This window comes from Lissotriton helveticus, chromosome 5_1 (assembly GCF_964261635.1).
Source record: "Lissotriton helveticus chromosome 5_1, aLisHel1.1, whole genome shotgun sequence".
In the NCBI taxonomy this organism is placed as follows: Eukaryota; Metazoa; Chordata; class Amphibia; order Caudata; family Salamandridae; genus Lissotriton; species Lissotriton helveticus.
This window is the reverse complement of record NC_136065.1, coordinates 1,254,681,332-1,254,707,289: the sequence shown is the minus strand read 5'-3', so window position 1 is coordinate 1,254,707,289 and position 25,958 is coordinate 1,254,681,332. Positions and strand designations below refer to the sequence as shown.

The 25,958-nt window shown below is 45.3% G+C and overlaps 1 protein-coding gene across 3 annotated transcripts in view; it reads left to right on the top strand.

Moving 5' to 3' along the window:
• LOC144755269 (uncharacterized) overlaps positions 1–25,958 on the top strand; it is a 171,717-nt gene that overhangs the window by 6,262 nt on the left and 139,497 nt on the right. For 2 of the 3 annotated variants that reach the window (XM_078644034.1, XM_078644033.1), the window contains exon 2: positions 21,215–21,341. In XM_078644034.1, coding sequence (XP_078500160.1) covers positions 21,215–21,341 — 127 coding nt within the window. Of the gene's footprint in view, positions 1–1,265; positions 1,333–21,214; positions 21,342–25,958 lie in introns of all 3 variants that reach the window. The other variant, XM_078644035.1, reaches the window with a different exon arrangement.

The window sequence follows — 25,958 nt, the reverse complement described above, 5'->3', positions numbered from 1 at the left end:
GCTTAATTTTGTGGTTGAAGTCTCCTCCTAAAATATATTTTTAGAGCATTCTCCCATGATAAGTGAGGACTTTCCTCACACAATTCGTATTTATTTTAAAAACTGTTTGATGTGCCCATTGATTGACTTCATCATGTTGCAGAGTAAACACCCTCACAACTTCCCACTTCCTTAATTTAAACAAAAATAACATCTTGATCAGACTGCGAGTTAGGAATCTTGTAGGTCTAAGCAAAGTGAACATGTGCTGTCCCCCACATCCTCCTTTTGGATTATATTTGATCTTATGGTACATTAACTAGTGATTGTCTGTCAGAATATCATCTTCAGAAATATCAACTAACAGGTCTATCTTGTCTCAGATATTGTTCACCAAATTTGGCTCCCTTGGGTGTAGATTTTGTATTAATAATTTGATTACGGAGAAATGTTTGTAAACTATACTTATCACACAATCTAGGGTCAAAAAGGATATCTGTAAATCAAGTGATTTACTGCTACCCTGCACATATCCACTAATATCTAACTCACACTGTGTGTAGGACAACTATAAACCCCATATAAAGGTGGGCATATCTTTTATATGGACGAAAACCCTCACTCATCCAAAGGTGACATGCTTCACCATCGGGACCGCAAGGTACCCAATGTGGGCTACAACTTCCCAGCCGGGAAGGAGCGGGAGTGTTTTTGATAAGCACGTTAGTTATTTTAACCTCAGTGAGTGTCAGTGAGGGGCAGAGTGCAAAAAAATTATATAATGAAAAAACGTGCAGGGATCTAAAATTCCCTTAATAGGAATAACCAACTTTAATGACCATTTCCTATTGGGGAAATTAAAATAGCAAGGTGAAACAGGGTTATGGATGTTACCCTGTGGGTTAACAATAACATATAATCAGTAAACCATATATATTGATTATATGTTATTGTTGTGTTTTATTTTAGGATTTCTGACCTACCGAATTGAAGTACAATTGAAATGTATGGTTGGTCCAGAATATTCTCCTAAATTGTGATATTTTGCATTTATACACATATGTTTGAGCAGAGTGACTAGAACCTGGTCCTGATGAATGCCTCTGAACATTAGATTGTCAACAAAGGCAGAAACATGTTGACCCACAGGGTAACATTCATAACCCTATTTCACGTTTGGAGTAAGTATAGTTCTATATATACGTAATCTTGTAATTTTAGATTCAATAGGATAGAGCTAACAGAATTCTAAGAAGAGGTCTCTTTATTTATTATTATCTTTGCAGCTGTCCTAAATTTCTTCAAATATCTTAAACAGTCCTAATCAAGCTGAGGGATGCTCTGCACGTGACTGTAAGTTAGATTACATAGACATGTATATAATGACTAATCCAATCCATAAAAAGATGAAGGATTGTTATTGACATTTAATTTAAGATATAGAAGGAGGATTTGTACACATATGGTTATATGCAGTACTGGGCCGTTATGATCACTATTATTATTGTTTTAATTTTACAGTCTATTGATCTCTTGCATCTTTTCTGCTAACAAATTTTTCCTATACTTTTTCTTTACTTCTGTATAGTTTATAGGCTTTGTGACACTGATAACTAAGATGGTATTATCTATGGTTTAAAGACTTTTCTTGTATATATTATATATGGATTGAATATGTAAAGGTTGTTCTTTGCTCTTTTCTGTATTTGATGCACTATACATAATTGTTTATGAATTGTCACCATATTACCTTTTTTCTTTAGTATGTAGATATTCTATGAAATGTATTCTATAGTTGCTATAATCATGCTTTCTTTCTGACATTGGAATTAGCCGTTACTATTTATATTTATGTGAAATTACTGAAAATTAAATTGTTGACCAAAATTCCAGGTGTATATATATATGTATATAGGGCCCGATTCACAGAACTAACTGAAGACAAAATCCTAAACTTACTACCATTTCGGTATTCACAGAAGGCACTTACTCATTTTGGTATTTACAAAAGGCACTTACTCATTTTGGTATTCACAGAAGACACTTACTCATTTCGGTATTCACAGAAGATAGGACTCCTAACTTTAGGACTCCTAAATGCCTTCTGTGAATACCAAAAGTCTTAAAATTAGGATTTTTCTCAGTTTAGCAGTAGTAAAGTTAGGACTCCTGATTTTAGGACTCCTAAATGCCTTCTGTGACTACCGAAAGTCTTAAAATTAGGATTTTTCTCCATTTAGTAGTAGTAAAGTTAGGACTCCTAACTTTAGGACTCCTAAACTGAGAGAAATCCTAACTTTATGACTTTAGGATTGCATTAGACGGGCCCCTGATGAAGGCACTTATGCCTAAAAGCGCATAGTCTCCATCTACTGCATTGCTCTCATCGACTACATTTCAACTGCATTTTCAACTCTATTAGATTTAATTGATTCATCAGTTTATGAATTTGTTGACTGTATAAAGTGTTTTTCCCTCCCTGTTAATGTATTTTTTTGATATATGTGTTTCAATTTTGTAAATATTTATTGGTATTGCAAATTTTTTCTTATATATTCTCTTATCTTTTACAAAAAAGAGAAAATAATGAAATGATCTGAACAGACGAAACAAAAAAAGATATATTTCCAAAGAAAAATTAATGATGAAAACAAATAAAAATTGTATATATATCTTTCTTATCAAAGTTGCTTCTTTGAGTTATATGTGCAATATAGTTTGTGGTCACTGCCATTTAGATACCTGGAATTAGTTGCCATATTTTCATTGTAGCTTGCTATAATTTCTTTACCTATTATGAGTGATAACTTAACCATGGTATATAATGATTGATTGTGGGAGTGTGGTTCGGCCTTCCGGGCTCGAGATAATGGGGGAGGAGGGCTCAGGAATATCATTCGATACAACCTAGCAACACACAGCATGACATAATAGAGATCAGGCATGTCTGAAAAAAACTGCCCAACTCCCACACTCAGGGTAGCAAAGTAGGGTCTGGCCGCCAAAACCGTATTCCTGCTAAGTTTATGCCTCCTTAATTACCTATACTTTGTGTTTGAAGTTCTCTGCCCTGACTGCCGAGTCCCTGTGCAGTTAAGTATACACTTCGGTGTGGGGGGGGACACAGGGGAGTGGCTTTTAAAAGCATCAGGCTTACTCCAAAAAGGATAGGATTAGGGAGGAGTAATGGGGTTTAGGAAGAGTAGGCGAGAGGTTTAGGGATGGACGTCACCTACCCACTTAAGAGTAAACCAATTGCTATATTTCAGTGGTGGAGACATGTACACTCAGAGTTTATGAGTCCCAAAAAGTAGTAAACTTATTTCAAAGTGTAAATTACTCAAAACTGTAAGATACCTTTGTGAACAGGCCCAGGTTTAAGATTATCTCGGACACTTTTTCATTGCCTACATTTACATATTTTTATCTGTTGTATTCTTCATTTCCCATTGCCCAAGAGTTCTTATGTGACAGAATCTGATTCTTATGAAGAGATTCTTGTAGACTGGTTTAATATCCATCACAGATAATACGTTTTCCATGTAGCAATGCAATGCGCAATGTTGTGCGTAAATACACTTTTCCTTCCTTTAGCAAAAATAAGTCTGCCACCTTTGAGCAGTTTGATTGTGTGTCTCTTTGCAGCTCGATTAGAAAATCTGATGTATTGTGCTATAATTAAAAAATGAGTCCCTCCATTTTAAAATACCAAGCCACACCATTAATAAAGTTGATGCACAGCTATGTGCTTGTGCAGTAGGTCTGTCTTTGGCAAGCTGCTGTCATAGTTATTTTTTAGGTCTCGCTGAATCAATGCGTAAGCATCGTTCGGCGAGATTATAGTAGGCTTCCGAAAAGTCTCCCCAAACTGCGGATTCGGTACAGTTCATGTGAGCCAGGCGCGTGCACATCAAACACCATCGGCATCATACTTCAAAGGAATGTGCTCCCCGCCCCCCGCTTCAGACTTCAAAGGAATTTGCTCCCCCGCCCCCGCTTCAGACTTCAAAGGAATGCGCTCCCCTGCCACAGCAATGCAGCGAGCTTGTTGCTTTATTGCTCTCACTTGAGGCCTTGTTGTGGCAAGTTTAAAACATCATTAAGAAAATACAATACATATACTCCATTTGTGTCCCGTCCATGTTAAACACACAATTTTATTTTTCTAATTAAACGTTCTCCGCAGCCGTATGCAAATCTGTATTGGTCCTCCTTTAGTATGAACAGCATAACATGAATTGTCAGGCCATGCCCACCCTGAGCTAGAAAACACCCATGGAAGGCTGATTTCACCCTCACTGGGCCACCTTAGTGAGGTAATGTAACATCTTAGTCACTCCTTCCTCTCTTCATGCTCTCTCATTTGTTCTCACATCCTTTCTCTCTCTCCCTCCCCTCCCCTTCCTCCCTCTCACCTTCACTTAATTGCTTCCTCACCTGATAGATGCTTAACTGCTGATCATGCATTTCCACTCTAGAATTTCCAATTACTGAGGTTTGAGGTCATTTGGGCAAGCATAATATGCCTCAAATCAACATCAAATACCTGCCTCTGTGCAAGTACCAACCCTCTCATCACTTAACTACTTATTAATCGGGGATGGATGGAAACATTGTGCTTAACACATTATATTTGCACTGCACAATTGATTATGATTATATTGAGAAAGTTAGTCCTCTGGCCCGAGCCTTTTGGTATTCTCAAAAGTTGACCACTTAAAAAGTATAAGGCTTGAGCTCACGGGTATTCAATGAATTATAGCCTGTCACCATAAACCTTATTGGGAGGCACACTGCCCGGATGTTAGAACTTTCCTTCGGAGATTAATATAAAAAAAGTGAATACTGTTAACTTTCATCACGTTGGTTTATTGGTACAGACCTTTTCCAAAGAATGAGATCCCCCTACATGAAACATTTCGCAGAGTACAATATAAAGGGAGTTTCCACATGTCCTCCTCAAAACCCGATATCTGGCACAGAAGTGAATCCCTTCCCTTAAAGTACATTTAAAATGATAAAAGCAAGAAAAGTGCAAGGAGTTGAACCGAAAATACATGGAAAGATTCAACCTAACGTTGCTATGGTTACCGTATGCAGGATTGTGCCATCGGGTTTCAATGCCCTTTGTTTTTACTTATTCCTACTGTATAATTTGCCTTTCATGGCGAGGTATTCCGAAGTCATGGTAATTATAAAAATTTAAAGGATTCCTAACAGTCCTGCTGCTTTATACAGTAAATATTTATTGTCGCTATCCTGCTCAGTGGTACCAGTTTTAGCGAGCCTGGCAGGATGGAAGTCTTCACTACGCCCTCCAGGATTGAGACCTGTGACCCCTCGTGCACACACATAACTGTCACAGATGCCGTAGTCTGCTGCCATTCTGCACGTGTTTTATCTAGCGCCGGAAACTGCCAAAGGCTTCCAGGCTGCACAGCTATAAACTTGAAACACTGATAAAACGAGTTACTTTTCCAGGAACCTTGGCTCTGTTTTCCTTTTCCAAACATTGCAGCCACTAAATCTTCATTAGAATATTAAGCAAGCTCGGAGATGGGTAGGTGCACGTTGAAGCCGTTTATGCCGTCACTCATCTGCAGTCTTTTCCATTTAGGATTGTGCCTTGGTCTGTTATGTTATGCTAAGTGGGTAGCACATTGTCACAATTTGTACGGTCCCAAAGCACTTTAGAACCTAGGCGTCTTTTACGTTTCCGGGGTTCTTGACGAGCAACGTTAGTAGTCTGTTGATTGATGTTTGGTTGGCAGTCGTATTTAGCAATGCTGTAAGATTGTGTTCGATTAACATATTCTTTAGGTAAGCAATATACTCGGTGTCTAACTTTAACAAACTGGTTCCTTCTTTACTGGACCATTGAAACATATACCTAGTTAATTTGAAATTGCACTAAAGGTTTAGAAATTTGCATAAAGTGATGCATTCTATACTGTATGTTAGTTCTATTGATGGGGAAGATATGGGACTTTTAAAAAATCTTAATTTTTTGAGGGTGCAAAAGTGTTTATTTTCTCTCCCTCAAAAATTACGCAAAATATGGTTTGCCAGTATCTTGAATGAAAACTGCTTATGAGGGCGTACCTTAAATACAAAAGACACAGAATCTATAGGCATGCGACTGATTTAAGCAAAAAATGTCTTTGGCATGGTTTACCGGTGGTGGTCACGTTTCTGAGGGAACCAATCTGCTGCAGGGTGAAAATCATGCAACATTGCATAATGCGAATCGTTTACATTTTGTTTATTTAACCACAGCTGTAAACAATTGTGCACAGGCCACATCTTTGCCTACTTTATAGTGAGTTGATGGCATAATAAGACTTTGGTTTAGTGCTTTAAATATATTTCATAATGGAGTATTCTGTTCCATTTGTTTTGAATATAAGATAATGGTCCATTATTTAATAAGAAATCAGATTTTTTTTAATCTACTTCAGTTTACAGTAACATGCTAATAAAGGCACAAACACGAGGAGATCTCAGTCATGCTTCAAGCCTGCAGATATTGAAACATCTGCCAGGTCTTCCAGCCTTGGTGTAACTCACACCCAAGACTCATCTCTTTCAGAAGATCACTTAGAACACGCACATTTACACTGTATAAGGCTTCAGAAAAGTCTCCCCAAACTGCGGATTCAGTACAGTTCATGTGAGCCAGGCGCGTGCACATCAAACACCATCGGCCTCGGCATCAGACTTCAAAGGAATGCGCTCCCCCGCCCCCCGCTTCAGACTTAAAAGGAATGCGCTCCCCTGCCCCCCGCTTCAGACTTCAAAGGAATGCGCTCCCCTGCCCCCGGCCACAGCAATGCCGAGAGCTTGTTGCTTTATTGCTCTCATACTACGATCACACTTTTTACTCCCTATACTGTTTATACCGCTCTGCCAATGGACGGTTCACTAGACAGTGCTAGCTCAAGCACTCTTACTCGCGGACTCTTCATCATAGACAGTAACTGGTCTGTGGATCAGACAAAATCCCAACGGGGTTACCTTTCATGTCCTCACAGACAAAAGACCAGGCTGTCTCCGCAGTAATACAAGTGACAAGCACTTACGGCCCCTCAAAGCCAACTGTATTAGGGAGCCCAGACCTTTTTTAAAAAAAAAAAACATGTTATCGTGTTGCAAGTGCCTCCCTGCGTATAGAGCGCAGATGACGCAATGAAAATGTACAGATATACGATGGGCTCTTATATTGGGGAAATGGCTTAGATCCACAAAACTAATCTTCATCTGCATAGAGCATCGTTACCCCTTCCCCCCTACCACCACCCAATCCGAGTCGGCTATTAAGTATTAACCAGGTCACTGTTCATCCGGAAAAGACGGACACTGATCTATGTACCACGCTAATCAATGTAAAGATGGGAAGTCAGATTTGACATGTTTAACAGTGCACAGATCCAGGTGATCAAATACACTAGATTGCTCGGTCACTGAAATGTTTATTTCACACCACTCATTACCTAATACATCCCTTGCTCATGTCTTCTCAATCTTCCTATCGTTTCCTCCTCCTTCCTTTCACTGCTTCCCCCCCCTCTCATTTCCTGTCGGTCTCCCTCCCTCTCCGCCTCCTGTAACAAACAGTCCTATTTTGGTCCAGGAAGTGAGCTATGCCTGCAGTGTGTGCGCACCTTGGCTTCCCGCACACTGCCGGATCATCTTTAATTGCTCTCTCCAGAGCTGAGGCTGTATCTCCAGCTGCGTCTCTTCCAATTTGGAAACCGCGCTTCCTGCAGGTGTCACTTGCTTGTATGTGATCCCTCGGGTCTTGCAGTGCGTGTACCTGACCGCTGGGTGGGGGCAGGGGGGAGGCAGCCAGCGTCCATCCCTTTCAATGCTTAATCGAACCTGCTTCTAGGTCAAATTCGTGGCATTGATTGCAGAGGCATCTGTCGGATTTGGTTAACCTCTGCTTTCCATCTGTGTGCGTTCTGCAGGGGCCCCTGGGCTACTGGCACCTTACAGAGAGGTGGGCGGCACCCGTGCATTTTGCTGCGGACTGTCGCTCGCTGGCAGCTTTTTCAGGTGGCTAGCTCCCACCGAGACATGGCACGCGTGTCTCTGAACTGCCACTGCTTCGATGTGCGTGTTTGCGTTTCAGTGCCAGCGAGCTCTGCTAAATGGAGATGTCGAGGAAGGTGTTCCAAATACATAAACCCACCACACACACAACCCCCCCCACACACACAACCCCCCACACCCACACAACCGTCTATCTATCTATCTATGGCCTTCACTCTATCTATCTATCGCCCTCACTCTATCTATCGCCCTCACTCTATCTATCGCCCTCACTCTATCTATCGCCCTCACTCTATCTATCGCCCTCACTCTATCTATCTATCGCCCTCACTCTATCTATCTATCGCCCTCACTCTATCTGTCTATCGCCCTCACTCTATCTATCTATCTATCTATCTATCTATCTACTTATCTATCGCCCTCACTCTATCTATCGCCCTCACTCTATCTATCTATTGCCCTCACTCTATCTATCTATTGCCCTCACTCTATCTATCGCCCTCTATCTATCTATCTATCTATCTATCTCACTCTATCTATCGCCCTCACTCTATCTATCGCCCTCACTCTATCTATCGCCCTCACTCTATCTATCTATCGCCCTCACTCTATCTATATATCGCCCTCACTCTATCTATATATCGCCCTCTATCTATCTATCTATTGCTCTCACTCTATCTATCGCCCTCAATCTACCTATCTTTTGCCCTCACTCTATCTATCTATCGCTCTCACTCTATCTATCTGTCTATCTATCACCCTCACTCTATCTATCTGTGTATCTATCACCCTCACTCTATCTGTCTATCTATTGCACTCACTCTATCTATCGCCATCACTCTATCAAGGGGGGCGTGGCTAGCAGCCAGAGAAGATGGTCGCAGCCTAGCGAGGCTCCCGACCCCTCCGCCCGGTAATCCTGAAAATACATCCTGTACCTGGCCTGGGATCCCCGTGAAACTCCGGGCGATCCCAGGCAACACGTCAGCGCCTGCTCCGGTTTGCTCGGAGCATCGGTAGCTGCATTGCGGGACGCTCGCTCGGAGGAGAGAGAGCGAGTGTCCGGAGCGCAAGATGGCGGCACCCGCACAGCCGGCGGAGAACTGAAGGCTGCACCTCTGGCCCTGACGCCCGACTGTGGCGGACCGACCGAAGCACGGAGGCCCTAAGGAGAGCGGGACCGGCTGCTGAGAGCCCCGTCTCCTCCTGCCGACGAAATTGGGGCTGCACTCCGCGATCTAGTATTTCCGGCGAAGATCCTCCCTGCCTGGGAGACAACAAATCGACCCCCCCGGCTTCCCGGGGCCTATTATTACTGGGAGTGCTGAGGGGCGCTCCGGGACCTTTACGGCGATCCGGCCGGGCTGAGGAGGCAGTGCCGAGCTTCCGGCGACGGGGTCTGTGCTGCCGGACGACCCCGGCGCCTCCTGGGACCAACCCCACTACGAGACGGCGGCCTTGGTGGGGGCGGCCATCTTACTCCCGCCGCCCATAGGGGAGGACATCCACGAGCTGAGGCCTGGAGTGCTGTGAGGACCGGCCGGGCCCGCCTACCCCCTATGGTGTCTACTGCCGCCCGCTCCGTCTGGGGAGGGGGCGCTCCTCGGCCACATCGGTGCCAGTAATTGGGGAAGCCCTGAGAGTCCTGGCTGCCAGCACTGGCACGACGCACGCGGCGCAGGAGGGCCGCCGCGGATGCTGGACGGAGCTCTTCCCGCCCAGGCGCTGCTGGGCGAGCCCGACCTGAGGAGGCGACTGGGGCTTACGGAACGGCCGAGGAGGACGGAAGCTTCGGCCTGCCCCTGCCCTGGCTGCTGATCGATCACCGCAACTGCGAGAGATCGGGGCTGGGACATGTTCTCCTGAGTTCTGGACCGCCATCGCTGTTGCCGGGCCAGGGCCGCCCTGCGGACGTGCTGGTGGCGGGACTGTGGGGTGGCCTCCTCCACCGGACGCCAGGTGCATACCAGGAGAAGGTGCGGGGACACAACCCCCCCCGCGAATGCTGAACGGCACTAGCTCAGACGAGTGAGATCCCTTGAGACCCGAACCTTCCAGAGTGCGGCTGCACCTGATCCTGGAGGGGCCGACCAACCTGACTTACCTGACCGCCAGACTGAGAGGCGCTGGTGCATGTGTGGGGGCGCGAGCTTGTACTCACTGGCACCTGGAGGGGCCTGGTTCGCACGCAACAACGCAAGATGGGGAAGCCCAAAGGTCCAAAGGGCGAGGGAGGCCCTAGCTCGGAAGTGCCTGACGAGACTTCGCCACCCTCGACGGACCTGCAACAGATGCAGAATCGTATCCTGGAGGCCATTGCTGCCACAAAAGACGCTCTTCACCAGGATATAGCGCAAGTGGCGACGGGTCTGGGCCTGCTGCGCGCAGACCACGGGAAACTGTCGGATAGGGTTAAGACAACGGAGGTCGCTCTGAAGGACCTGGTGCCTGCACACAAATCCATGGAGGGTCGGCTGGCTGAGGGGCTTGACCGCATACAGACCCTGGAACGGCGGGCGGAGGATGCTGAAAACCGCAGCAGGCGCAACAACGTGCGCCTGGTGGACCTTCCGGAACAAAAAGGGGCCCCGATATCGTGGAATAGCTAACCGACTGGCTGAGGACAGTGGTGGCGCCGGAGGGGCTTTCACCATTCTTCACGATTGAAAGGGCGCATCGAGTTCCAGCCAGACCACCTGCTCCAGGACTACCTCCTCGCCCAGTGGTAGTGAAACTACTACACTACACGGACAGGGACTGGCTGCTGCAGAGAGCGAGAGAGGTGGGTCCCTTTCAGGTGGACAATAGCAGAGTGACGCTGTTTCCGGATTATACATTCGAGACTCAGAAACAACGCGCCTCTTTCTTATCCATTAAAAGAGAACTGAGAACGGAGGGCCTAGAGTACTCGCTCCTCTTCCCAGCCAGGCAACGTGTGGTGGTGGATGAGAAGTCACTGTTCTTCCCTACTTCAGCAGAGGCGTGGGCTTGGTGGGACACCTATAAAGCTGGCACGGACGGAGCGCGGTTGAGAACGGAGGAAGCACGACACCAACTGCCGGTGAGGCGATCGCGGAGGGTCCGGAGACGTCAGCAGAAAGCCGGTAAACCGACGCTCTCCCAGACGGAAGATGAGCGGAGAGCCGCTCTACAGGCAGTACTAGACTTATCGTCCACAGCATTGACTCACCCGGGACGTGCCTTGGGTTCAGAGGATCAGGCAACGGGCTCCGAAACTGAACTATCGGAACTTGGCAGCACGAAGGGCCCGGAGGTTACGCCACAAACTTCGGGAGAGATTATTGAAGGCTGAACAGCGGAACATTGCCCCTATGCTGACTTTCGGCTCCTGGAGCTTGCCGGAGCTGCCACTGGAGCAGGCAACATCTTTACTGTGATATTGTGAGTTACGAAACGCATTGCGGGGCGGGGGGATGGGGGCTATGTTTCAGGCTTTTAAAGCCAGTTCACGCTCCTTAGGGCCCTTAAGGCCTCCGTAGTGCAAACTGCGGATTAGGTGGGTAGTAGAGCACGGTTGCTCACACACGGTTTGGATGGGAGCGGCTTTTGAGAAGTTAGGTCCTGTTCTGGGGGGGGGGCCTGAGGAAGTTGGGGGAATCCGAAGCACAGTTGAGGGTGGGGGGGAGGGGATAGTTCTTCAGGGGAAGGGGAAATGTTCCACCACGAGCGCCTGGAGCCGTTGCGAAGCTGCGATGTATCGAACACTATGGGACAATGGCTAATGTAGGAACGTTAAAATGTGTGACTTGGAATGTGAGCGGGCTCCACACCATGGCACGGCGACACAAGGTTCATGCATACCTGGTTGGTAGAGGGGTCCATATCGCACTGCTACAGGAAACACACTTGACGAAAAAGGAGGGAATAGCGCTGCAGCCTAGGTGGAGGGGACACCTGTTTAATACCACGTACTCGGCCTTTGCCAGGGGGGTACTAATTTGGATAAGGGCGGGTATACCTTTTCAGGCGATCAGACGGATAGTGGATCCAGAGGGGAGATTTGTAGCGGTGGAGGGGAAGCTCAGGGGCCGACACATAGTCCTTTGCAGCGTATACGCACCTAATGTGGATCAGGCAGCATACTTTGCAAAACTGTCGGGGGAATTGGCTAGTTACCTTGCAGGTCCTATCTTGATGGGAGGGGGACTTTAATTCAGTGGCAGATATAGCTCTGGACAGGTCACACCCACCACTACATGCTTCCCCGATGCGCATATTAGCGAAGTGTAGATCGGACTGGCAGGAGCAGTGGGGGCTTGCCGATGCTTGGCGCGCACAACACTTGATGGAGCGGGATTACTCGTTCCACTCCAGCCTTCATGACCTCCACGTCCGGTTTGACACCTTTCTGTGCTCTCCGCTGGTGCTCCCTGCGGTGGCCCGCACCGAATACCTAGCGCGCACGCTATCAGAGCATAACCCCCTGCTGTTGTCACTTGACTGGATGACCGAAATATCCCGTGTCCCGACGTGGCAACTGAGGCCGGACACGTTGGACGACCCGCCGTTCCGAGAGGCGCTGGGGGAAAGGATTGGCCAATACTTCGTGGAAAACGAAGGCTCCACTGACTCCAGGGCGACGGAGTGGGATGCCTTCAAGTTAGTAGTGAGGGGTCATTGCATAGGAAAGTATGCTGGGGCCCGTAAAACCTTACTGGATGACCTGGATAGGGCGGAACGTGCATTACGCGAGGCTGAGCTGGCACGCCCTAATCGGCCCGAGCTACAGGAGAGCCTCTGCGAGGCGCGGGAGGCGCTGGCGGTTGAAATTGTGCGACTCCGCAGTTATGATTATAAGGCTTACCTAACAAAAACGCATGCTGAAGGGGATAAAGCCGGAACATTGCAGGCTTGGCTGGCCGACCCCGCCAGGTGTAGTCATCCGATCCTGGCCATTTCAGAGGGAGAGGGCCGCATGAGTACCACGTAACCGGAGATCCTTGATAGCTTCAGGTCCTACTATGAAACACTGTACAAAAGTGCGCTGGGCGACAGCGGAGAGGACATAGAAGCGTTCTTGGATGGCCTGACTATACCGCACCTGGACCAGGCGCAAGCGGACGCCTTGGGTGGCCCGATAGCTCTGGCTGAAATCAGGGGGGCAGTGAAACACATGGCCCGCAATAAGACCCCGGGACTAGACGGACTGCCAATAGAGTTCTATGGGCGATACATAGAACAACTGGCCCCGCGGCTCCAAACGGTCTACAACGAAGCCAAGGACAAGGGACGGCTGCCACACTCTATGCGCGAAGCCCTGATGATTCCCCTATTGAAACTGAGAAGGGAGAGCACCAGCACGGCGTCGTACCGACCGCTGTCGATGCTGACAACTGACTATAAAATTCTAAGCACTGTACTGGCGACCAGGCTGCTACAACACATGCAGGACCTGGTCCACAGGGACCAATCTGGGTTCATACCCACGCGTAATACCACTCATAACATCCGCGGGCTAACCCGTCTGGTGAACGACCCGTCACCGGAGGCTAGGGCGCCCCTGGTGCTGGCAGTTGATCTAGAAAAGGCCTTTGATAGTTTGGAGTGGGGTACTTGTACAGGGTGCTGCGGCGCTTTGGTCTCGGAGAGGGCTACATAGAGTGGACGAAAGTGCTATATGCTGCAGCGAAAGCGAGAGTGAGGGTGGGCACCCTAATATCGAACCAATATGACGTGTGCCGCGGTACTAGATAGGGGTGCGCACTATCCCCGCTGCTGTTTGCCCTAGCAGTGGAGCCTCTCGCGGCGATGGCTAGGATGGGCGGATACTACGGAGGACTGGAACACAGTGGAATTCGCCACTTTATCTCGCTGTACGCGGACGATCTCCTCTTCTTGGAAGATGCCGACGAGGCTGTGGAGGGGGCGGAGAGACTTCTTGCGCGCTTCGGCGAGCTCTCCGGCCTGAGGGTCAACTGGGCCAAGACCTGCCTGTTTCCCCTTCGGAAGGGCGAATTACAGCCCTCTACCCGCCCACTGCTTAGATGGGAGCCTACCTGTTTAGAGTATCTGGGAGTCTACGTGTACCATGATGCCGTGGACATGCTGGAGGGCAATGTGGGCCGTTGCCTCCATGCCCTGAAAGGTAATATGTCCTTCTGGACTACTCTCCCGCTCTTGGTGGCTGGCCGCATTTCTCTTTTAAAGATGATAGCCTTACCCAGATTGCTGTATTATTTCCGAACACTACCTGTATGGGTGCCAAGTGCGATATTTAGACAGTTGAAGTCGATGGTGATTTCCTTTCTGTGGGGCACGGGTAGGCGCAGAATAGCGCTGGCCACGCTGACCCGCCCAAAAGACGAGGGAGGCCTGGCGGTCCCCGACTTTGAAATCTACTACCTGGCGGCCCAGCTGCAGACCTTTACGCAGGAGATTGCGAGGGTGTACCGTGGCCCGGAGCAGGAGAGAGACGGTGGCACCCCTCGGCATGTGCTTGCCTATATCGTCCTGCAGCAACGACTGGCAGTCAGAGACTTATCCGTGGAGGAAGGAACTCTCCGTCTTTGTTGGAACCGGTTGCACAGACGAGCGGGTGTTAAACATCCATACGCGCCCGAGATCCCACTCGGCATGGTGACAGCACTCCCACATGGTGGGGATTGGTCGCACCTGCAGCACTGGGAGGAAGCGGGACTGCAGATGGTGGGGGACTTATACGATGATGGGGCACTGGCCCCATACCAAACGCTGCAGGAGCGCTACGACCTGCCGAGGGGGGACTACCTACTGCACGCGGCAGTAGTACGCGCCATCCAAGCACAATGGGGCGAGGGGCTAGTGGAACCGACAACATCGCTGGCATGCCAGTATACTATGATGTCCGCGGGTACCTACAAAGCGGTCACATGCCTCTACTCTAGAATACTAAACGAAACCTTACAACCTCTGACTGGGCTGAAAGCCAAGTGGGAACTAGACCTGCAAAAGGAGATCCCAGATACCACGTGGGCACAGCTAGTGAGGCGTGCTAGAAAGAGTACGAGGAACGCACGATTCCAACTGATCCATTTCTATATCCTCCACAGGGCCTACCTTACCCCACGCAAAATAAGGGAGTACTTCGGAGCGGAGGAGGCGGCCTGCCCGCGCTGCAACAGAATAGGAGCGGATCTGACCCACATGCTCAGGGACTGCCCTCATCTACAGACTTACTGGGAGGAGATAGGCGACACCCTGAATGAGGTAGCAGGTAGAGACTTCCGCTAAGATATTGCAGTCAGTATATTGCACTGGTTCCCACATACGCCCAAGAATAAGACATCGAGCAAATTTATTGACATGGGCCTCCTCTTAGCCAAAAGGGAAGTGACCAAGGGATGGAAGTCGAAAACGGGCCCCACGTATCGGAAGTGGCTGAATGAGTTTTTGAAATGGGCGGCGAGTGAGAGCACAGTCAGGTACCAACTGGCACGCCGAAAAGGAGACGAGAGGGCTCAGGAGGCGGCAATGGAGTGGGAAATCTTAGTGCAAGCCCTGCGAGATAGCTCAGTTGAGGAAGAGGTAGAAGAGGAGGAGGCGAGGGATGACGCGACCAGCACACCCACAGCGATAGCGCCCTCACCAGGCACACACACCTAAATAAACAATTGTATCTCCTGCTGGTCACTGAGTAAACACATATAGGCTGGATAGGTGCAAGTGGGGACATTTGGGGGGGAGGGAGTTGGGGAAGTTGGGGGGGGGGAACCTGGTTAAGGCGGTGCATAAGAAGCGACCCTATCGTGAGACACCGGGGGGGGGGATGAAAACTCAAATGCAGACAGCGGACCTCCTCTTACGACTCACACAGCGACTACCGGATGTAAATATTTTCTTGCTCATGCGTATTGCCGCCCGGCCTCCGGGATGTGGGCTGAATGGCTGTGTTTGAAGGATGGATGTACAGACAAGGGGACGGGGATCCTACGCTGATGACATGATACCTGTTTATGATGCTATGCCTTTGGTTCTGCAATAAAAAAGGTTTGACAAAAATCACTCTATCTATCAATCGCCCTCCCTCTATCTATCTATCTAGCGCCCTCACTCTATTTATCTATCTATCTATCGCCCTCCCTCTATCTATCACCCTCCCTCTATCTATCGCACCACCACAGCATCACACAGGGGCACCACAGCATCACTCAGGGGCACCACAACATCACTATGCGCTACCACAGCATCACTGAACGCCACAGTATCACTTGTCGCCACCACAACATCACTCAGCGCCACCACAGCATCAATCTGTGCAACCATTCAACAACTGGTTCAAATATGTTCTCTCAATGTTTCAAGCTTTATTACAAATGTCACAAAAAGATGTTAATATTTCACTTCTCTTCTTGGATTTTCGTCACAATAAAATACACTGAACATAATCTTCACAAAAGTTATTTACAAAAGTTTAAGCTATTGCCATTATAAATTACAATAACTTTTATTTAAGTATTAATTATTTAAAAAAATTAAAAGCCATTGTTATTTGTAATATCAATACATCTAAGTCACGTAAATACAAAACATGTTGCATTACAAATGCTGTAGGTGTCACATTTGCAAAAGTTAAAAATATTGGCATTGTAAATGACAAAGCTATTAATTTCGCTATTTTGAAAACCAACACATAAATACAAAATTTGTCATTTACAATACCAATAGCTCAAACTTTCCTAATACAAGACTTATTACATTGCAAATGCTTGTTTTATTGGTTATTGCTAGCATAAAAAAACAAAGACAACCTGCCTTCATCCAAATCAACAGCAGTATGCTTGCAATAAAATGTTAAATTAGGAAAATAATCATTGCATTACATTTTAATAGAATAGATTTACTAGAAAAGATACAGAACATATTTTAGTTTTAATGCACATCAGAGGAAAATAGGATTCTTATTGGTGAAAGAAAAGATACGTTTTGTGTCAAATCAATAAAACCTGAATGCATAGTTTAAACATCCCCCAAAAAATTAATAAAAATGGATGCAGCATGGAAGCAAAACCGCAAAGCAGTGGCTCACCAGCCGTGGCACTGAAGTGCACTTTTTGTTTGATAATCTGCACATATGATCAAGCAAGATGTCACTCGCAGTGCAAGAGACAATTCCTTAATATAGGTGACCCGTGGCCTCACGCTGTATGTTGAGGTGGGTGGAATCAAAATGACCAATGGATGAAGAGGACTGACTCAAAGCCCCGCTCTGCAAGTCGATAGTTACGTATTTTTAGTTTAGGATTTTTTTTATTGCTATAATCAAGGCCAGTGAGAGAGCTTTAGCTGTCTCTAGGGACAACCTAAACGGAGGTGCAGTGCAGTTTTTTAGGACCACATCAAACCAAGCTCAAGGCGCACCACCTCAGCAGTAGTGTACTTTCTTACTTTTCTGCAGATGTTAATATGCAAATGATCAATCGTGCATTATCTGCAGTAACCATACCAGGGCACCATTTGTGGAGATTTGGAGATGCCTAAATCCGGAGCATTTACAGGTCTGTGCAGTTTGAACTAGCAGGCTTAATCCCCCTGACATAATGAGGCATAGCCAACAAATATTGGGATTAAACAGGAACATTGGATAACTGAAAATTCCTATGACTCGATCACCTAGTGTCACCACCATTTCTGATTTGGAAGGAACAGTATTCATTTACTGCTTTCTGTTCTGTCTAAAGGAGAGAAGAGCCACAGTTACACTTTATCCATGTGTTTCGTCTCTCCTAGATTCTTTCCCATTTCTAGCTCCCATATCTTATCAACTAGATTCTGTCATTTTCATTTTTCTAGTGCTAGTTATTTAAAAATTGGAACATTGTATTTTATTTTGACTTCTTTATCTGCCAGCATTAAAGAAATGGCTGTAGAATTAAGCTACAAGCATTATTTATTTATTCATTTATTTATTTGTTAAGCTTATTGAGCGCGACAGCTACCCAAAAAGGGTTGCCCGGCGCTGGACAGGCAGAGTGCTAAGTAGCCTAACATTTCAACAGTACAAACGATTATTGATTGAAAAGCCAGGTCTTGATGGCTCTGCGAAAACGGACGTAGCTGGTTTCACTGCGGATGCTCAAGGGGAGAGAGTTCCAAAGTGTGGGGCCTAGGTAAGCAAAAGACCTGCCTCCCATTCTAGCGAGTCTGATTCTAGGCACATTGAAGTAGCCTTGGGATAAGGACCGAAGGTGGCGGGAGGGAGTGTGGGTATGGACAAGGGATTGTAAGTACAAAGGAGCAGTGCCCAATTTGATTTTGAACATATAGCTCAGGGTTTTGAATTTGATACGACTCTCTACCCTGAGCCAATGTAAATCACGGAGGTGTCCGGAAATGTGGGCTGTTTTGGGAATTTTACACAGCAGTCTTGCAGCGGCGTTTTGAACCAGCTGCAGTCGTTTTGTCACAGCCTTGTTAGCCCCAAGGTAAAGGACGTTGCCGTATCCAGCCGAGAAGTTATAAGGCCATGGACCACAGATTTATGGGTGTCGCTAGGCAGCATCCAGATAATTTTCTTTAGCCACCGCAAGATTGTAAAACAGGTGGCCGAGACCTTGTTTACCTGATGGTGCATAGTCAAAGCATTGTTAATGGTAAAACCCAAATTGCGTACTAAAATGTTACTCAAGCTAGCATTTCATTCATTTGAAAAAAATAAGTTAGATAATTATATTGGTATGACAAATAGTACAACATATTGCACATACATATCTTCGTTCCCAGAGATGCTTGGGGAGACCAGGGCATATGTTCCTTCCAAATACTGACTCAAAAATATTGTGTGACTAAAATCCTGTGGTCATAATATCTTGACTGCAAAATTTCATAGCCAAAAATATTAAAGTTTAAGAAATGGTTTACTGTTTCGGTTATTATTATATTGTTTAATTGCATTATATTATGTTATGTTTCATTTTTCTTTATTATAACAGCACTTTATTACTTTTATGAAAGGCTCGTAAAACACCCGACACAAGTCCCAGCAGGAAATCCATTATACATTGCTAGTATTTACCCCAGTTCAACCTATTTTGCCCCTTGGATCACCCACAGATGCAGTCTATAGTCCCTTAATTGCATTAGTGTACATGGGGAGTAATTTACCTGGGTTCTGAAGATCTGGGAGATGCCTCCCTAGCTAATGGGCCTATAAGTAGCCGAGCCTCCAGAAGGATATATTCTGGAGGTTCAGCTAGCGCCTCCATGTATCCTGAGAGCACATGACAGAGTTGGAGGTATTGATGAAATTGTTCTTTGTGGAGGGAGAAGTCTGTTTGAAGGTCTTGAAAGGATTTCATGTGGTCACCCACCTAAATGTCACCCAATTGGAAAATGCCGTTGTTGTCCCAACCCCTGAACCCTTGAGACGTGCCACACAATCCAGCTAACTGCCAATCCATAGGGGGTTTTCCGCGTCACTCGCTGGTCCCATCCTGTCCATCCTGTCACTCGTGAGCCAGCTCTCCATGTCATGTGCCTTAAAGCATGCCCACAAGATTATCGAAGCTGATCAATGAAAAAATGTCGGGATCTGCTCACCCCAGCAAAGACAAAGTTGTTTACCTCTAAGGTGTGCGGTGCCCAGTAATAGAGAAGTCTAGCCATCGCTAGATCCCTTGATAAGTGAATCAGACATACTTATCAAAGGAGATCCTAGGTGGTTAATTGGCCCAAAAGCAATTTCCGACTCAGAGAAGTTATTTTTACTTCAGAAATATTCGTTTGTATGCTGTTTAAACTATCACTTTATGTACTGTTTTGGATTATGTGGTTTGTTCGGATTTTGGTATGTTTTGTGATTTTTATTTGTACAGTGTATATAGGTGTTGCTTATATTAAATCTTTAATGCTTGATATTATTTTTATTTTTTATTTGTTTTATTATTATGCTCGGTTTATTGTGAAATGTGTTTTGTTTAGTTTTGTTTTAAAAATAGTTTAATTATAATGTAGTAAATATTGCTTAGCGTAACAGAACGTATTATTTTACTTTTATATTTGAGTGGTATGCCAGTGGTTGAAGGTTATTGGCTGTTTTTTCAAATATATAAATCGTTTGTTTTTAGTATAATACTCCAGCTGATTTTTTTTACTATTTATTCCTACAAGTAGTCCCAGACTCTTCTTGTGTCACTAGATGGGCCTATACTGTTCTTCCGTTACAGCCCCTTGGCAGATTACCATTTGCAAACACATCTAAGTGATGTCATGAATATGTGTAGTATTCTTTCGTGAATAAAATGTATTTGTTTTGTAAAACATTAGGATCTGCTTGGTGAAAGTCTAAGTGTGATAAGATATGGGACCCTATTATACAAGTGCCACAAGGGCACAACGGTTGTTTGCACCTGCTTTGCACACCCCCCCGGGGTGCTTTGGTATCACAGAAGGGGTCGCAGATGCTTGTGCTGCCCCTTCTGAAATACCGAGAGTACTGGTGCACATAAAGCTCAAGCGCTATCTTCAGTGGGCATTCCCTCAATTGAATGGGGGCGTGCCCTAGGCAAATGAAGGAACCTCTTTGCCTCTGCTCCCGCACCGTATTACAGACAGGCGCAGAGGTAAATAAGCTCTCACTGACAGTGCACCATCTCAAAGGTGGCGCACTGTCAATGCGCCCTCTGCAGCGGGTAAAGAGGGTCCTACGGACCCCCAGACATCCCCTTACAGGCAGGCAGTAACTCTCTGCACCTGCCTGCAAGGGGATCTCTAATCCCCGTTCAAAGTGCAGGCGGGTAGCCACCTGCACTGTGAAAACACGGAGCGGCTTTAAAGCAGCTGCTCTGTTTTTCACTTAAATACGCCGTCTCGGGGGCATCGCGAGTTCGCAGCTGCCCTGGTGGCACCATTTTCCTCATAGTACGGCACATTTTCATTGTTTGCTCCGGGCGCACCTTTTTAAAGGTGCACCCGGCACATGTAATGAAAATGCACTTTTTGTGTAATATGGCCCATGATGTATGATAGTATACCACAGAATGTGTTGCACAATCTTCCCACACCCTCCTCACTTCTGTAGCTATAAGAGCTGTGTTTATATGTTCTTATCCACTAAAGACTGTTCTTGGAAAAAGGAAGAGCAGAAGAAAAAGCAGGAAAGAAAATGTAAAAATATTGAATTTTAAATGAATATCTGATGTGTCACTAAATGATATTGATGACTACATTGTACACCTTTGTGTTTCAGGCACCGGTGAGGTTCAGTGATGTTGTTGCCTGTTTCTCTGAAGAGGAGTGGAAGCTTTTACATGAATGGCAGAATGAACTTTATAATAATGTGATGAAGGAGATTCATCAAGTCCTGAATTCTCTTGGTAAAAGGATCTCTTTTATGATTGTAAACTGTGATTTCTCCAGTTTGCTTCCAGATTTGCTTTGTTAGACAGTATCAGATAGTATAGTTTGTTTAATTAACTTTTCATTTAACCAGTAAATGTTAAGTAGTAAAAATGTTTTACAGTTATCTCTGCTTTTTCCGGTGTCTGCCAGGGGTGTGGGATTTTATAAAATATCTACTTGTCCAAGGGACGGGAGGCTTAATTTAATTATCCTGTCAAAAATATGCTTCCCCAATTTGGTGCCATGCAGAGAGGTGACAAAAAAATATGGTTGCATTCTCATTATATGAAAACTTTGTTAATATCTTCTTTGAGTATGCTGGTGCTCATGTTATAGCAGGGTTTGAATTCCAGAAAAGTTTTGACTTTGCCAACTTTCTGTAGAATATATTGGCCACTAGTGAGAGAAGCAGAATTCCTATATGGAATTACAGTCACTCATGTGTGGGCTGTTGTTCCTGAACCTGGATTTAGCTGGTGTAAGAAAAATGGACCTAAGTGTAGCAACCAGTAAAAGCACTTTGGGTACTGGCTGCAGGCAACCTGGATCCATGTTCCTGGCCCGTCAAACATAGAGCGCATGTAATGCGCCTCCATGGCAGTTACATTTTTCCCTGCCCTCCACACAAACTCCACCATCCGCCCAACCCTCTCCACTATCCTCCCCATGCCTTGCAGCAGCCCCCACTCATGTTTACGGCCTGCCCACAGAAAGTGGTAAACGAGCGATAATACCCACAGAAAAGGAAATACGGTGCGGAATTCTACCCAGTAAAGCAAGGGCTACATGGTTATTCCCCATTACATGGAGATAAACTCGTAATTGTGTGGTACTGATACAATGTAACTGCACCGTGCAAATTGTTATGGCTGTGGATTTACTTCTAAACCAGTACCTTGCAACTCGTATTCGGTTCTATAAACTCTTGTGAATTCACGAAAGTTTTAAATCTGCACAAAATGACCATACTTGAGTGCTTTTAAGGTAGCTTTCTTTTTAAAAAATGAAAAGTAAAATTGGAATGCATCAAGGTTTTTACAAAATTATGTCTCCGAGAAATAATATTTACAAGATTCACAATCATTGTGCAGGTTTTTTTTCAAATTGCCTTTTGTGAGTATATTTTATTTGGAAACTAATCACCAATGTTGCTTTCATGTTTCAGCATGTATTTGTAAACAAGAGGGAGCAATCTGGGAGCATTATAAGTAGCTTCAAATAGTAAAAATGTGCAAACCTGTGTACTCAAACCACTGTCGGTGATGCAAGCTGAGCTCATAGTTCGCTGCATCTCCTTAGAGCACGCACCTCAATGGTAAAGGCATTTGAAATAATAAATCGTATATAAAAGTTTGAACAAATTAAGTTCAAGGATAGACATCTTGCCTTGGTGACAGGCAGTCGTCTTTCACAGGCCACAAATTCGTACTGAGGAACTGTAAATTGGCAACCAAAGGATTTGTGCTACAGTATTTGGGCCTACTTATCCGGTGGACAAAACAAAAATAAACAATTGTCCTTGACCCCAAACAGTATGTCCTGGGTGTTGGGTGATACTAATTCCATGCCCTTGGTCTGCTCTCGCTGGAGGGTCCTGCCTAAAGCAGAATCATGTGCCCGTCAAAATATTTTGGTGTGTTCCATAAAATGTAAACTGACAGATTTTATCTAATTTAAATATAGTACTTTCTATGGCTGAGATACCAATCCAAATGTTTTAAAGTGTTTAAAAGCTGAACTCAATAACAACAAATGAAGAGTCATCCCAAGGCCATTGTTCAGTAACAGGAAAACCTATAAAAATTGTATTTAAAGTATTGGCTCTGGTTTGAAGGATTTTGCTATAATATATGTTTAAAATGTCTTAGCCATTGGAAGAAGTCGCACTGCATCTGGCTGGCGAAGATATCTGCATCCATGTCCTTTGTCTGTGTATGGAAAACTGGACACCCCAGTGGATCCTGCATTTTAGTTTCCACCGAAAATAATCCAAAAACCCACCAACCTAACAGGACCAGGGTACTATGGTAGATCAAAAAATGAAGGCGGGAGACCAAGACCAGTCCTTTTGAGTTACTAGGCCTACTGGAACTTTGGTAGTCAATACCTAATTGAAAACTGTTCACAGTGAGAATCCAGCTGTGTCACTTTAATTTCAATGTTTTTGATGGGAGCAGAAGCTGTAGTGGGCACAACTTCAACAACAAATGAATTGCGACTCGCAAAAAAATGTGTTTAGAGACTCGCTATTTGGAAGGGGCGTTCCCTTCCAAATAGCGACTCTCTAACCAAACTGCGGTCGTAAAACACTCGCAATTACCACCTACTTCAAGTAGGTGGTAATGCATTCGCAAAAGGGAATGTGAAAACACTTTTTAAGAGCAGGCAGTGGTCCCATGGACCACTGCATCTAACTGATCTGTTATTAAACCTTGGAGGATGGCCGTGGCATTGGTAGCTTCTTTCAGTATTCCAGCATTTGGTCTATTCTCTTGGATGGCCTGCTCTATACCTTAGTTTGGAAGCGGTGAACAGCAGAATTTTTGATAGATGGGATGACATAGCCTGGGTAGCAGATACCAGCCGACTCTTGTGACAGCCAGGGATATGCCTTTCTTCCTCAAATGAAATGAGCATATCTTTCTTGAAGGCTACTTTTGTGAAACACCTGTCCAGTGGCAAGACTATATTCATAGGGAGTGATTTGAAAAGAATAGTGTCTACAACAACATCAAACTTAGTCTGTCCCACAAACACACTCCAGTTGCCTGCTTTATGGTGCTCACAAATCATCCCTCTTTCTGACATAGCAAGATAAGTGATATCAGGTCTGTAACGTCCAAGGGGATTGTTAGTTATACTTTTCGAGTCCTTGGAAAGACCTGGGGTAGGGGAACGTAGGGGGGGGGAGGAGTGCGTCCGCACATTCAGGAAGTCTTTGCCCATGTAAGCAGAAATCAAGGCAATTTTAGTTTTTTCCAAGAGGCACTCTAATCAAAGGCGAGTTTCCCTCCAAGGTGAAGGGCAAGTCAGTGCAGATCCAGCAGGAAGAGATTCATTTTTGGCTGTAATTCTCAAGCAACAGTACATAAGAATTATTCACATGCATAGAATGGCGGGTCTGCTCCAAGGACAGGTTCTGTACAGGTAATTTTACTGATAATTCCCCATTCCGTAGGAATGCGGTATCCCACCAAGGATGAGGCTGACAGCAGTGCCAAAGATAGCAGGTCAGACCCACTGGCCGTATTGTCTAGCAAATATTTCTCCCTTTCCTTTTCTCTCTCCTCTTTCTTTTGTGTTCGAAGATCTAGGAGAATAGATAGGACGAGGTGACTTTATTTGGTGTTCCCGTTTGTCCTTGGTGTTTTTCATACCACAGACTTAGGTCGAGTGCTTGTGTTTAAGTTTTCTCATGCCTTTGCAAAAAGAGTGTCCACTGTTCATCGTCCATCTCGCTCTTAGGATCCTTTAACTTATTTTGCAGATTCCATCCATCCTCATTAAAGAATACCTCCCACTGTTGCATATACTTGCACGTAGCTTTACTGTACTGCTGCTCCCTTTGAGTGGGGTCTCAATGTTCATCCACACACTGAAAATAGGAACAAGCATTTGCAATGCAATAGGTCTCGCATTAGGAAAGTTTGAGCTATTGGTATTGTAAATGCCACATTTTTTATTTTTGTGTTGGTTTTGAAAATAGCGATATTAATAGCTTTGTCATTTACAATGCCAATAGTTATAACTTTCGCAAATGTGACACCTATAGCATTAATACTTAAATAAAAGTTATTGTAATTTATAATGGCAAAAGCTTAAACTTTTGTAAATAGCTTTTATGAAGATTATGTTCAGTGTATTTTATTGTGACGAAAATCCAAGAACAGAAGTGAAATATTAACATCTTTTTGTGACATTTGTAATAAAGCTTGAAACATTGATAGACCATATTTGAACCAGTTGTTGTTGAATGGTTGCACAGATTGATGCTGTCGTGGCGCTGAATGATGTTGTGGTGGCGACGAGTGATGCTGTGGCGTTCAGTGATGCTGTGGTAGCGCATAGTGATGTTGTGGTGCCCCTGAGTGATGCTGTGGTGGTGCTCAGTGATGCTGTGGTGATGCGATAGATAGATAGATAGAGGGCGATAGATAGATAGAGGGCGGGCGATAGATAGAGGGAGGGCGATAGATAGATAGATAGATAGATAGATAGATAGATAGATAGATGGCGATAGATAGCTAGATAGAGTGAGTGCGATAGATAGACAGATAGAGTGAGGGCGATAGACAGAGGGCGTTAGATAGATAGAGTGAGGGCGATAGATAGAGTGAGGGCGATAGATAGAGTGAGGGCGATGGAGTTAGGGCGATAGATAGAGTGAGGGCAATAGGTAGAGTGAGGGCGATAGAGTGAGGGCGATAGATTGATCGAGTTAGGGGCGATAGATAGATTGATAGAGTGAGGGTATAGACAGAGTGAGGGTATATATAGAGTGAGGGCGATAGATAAATAGATAGAGTAAGGGCGATAGATAGATAGAGTAATTATGTGGCGTGTAATTATGTGGCACTGAGTGGTATTTGGAG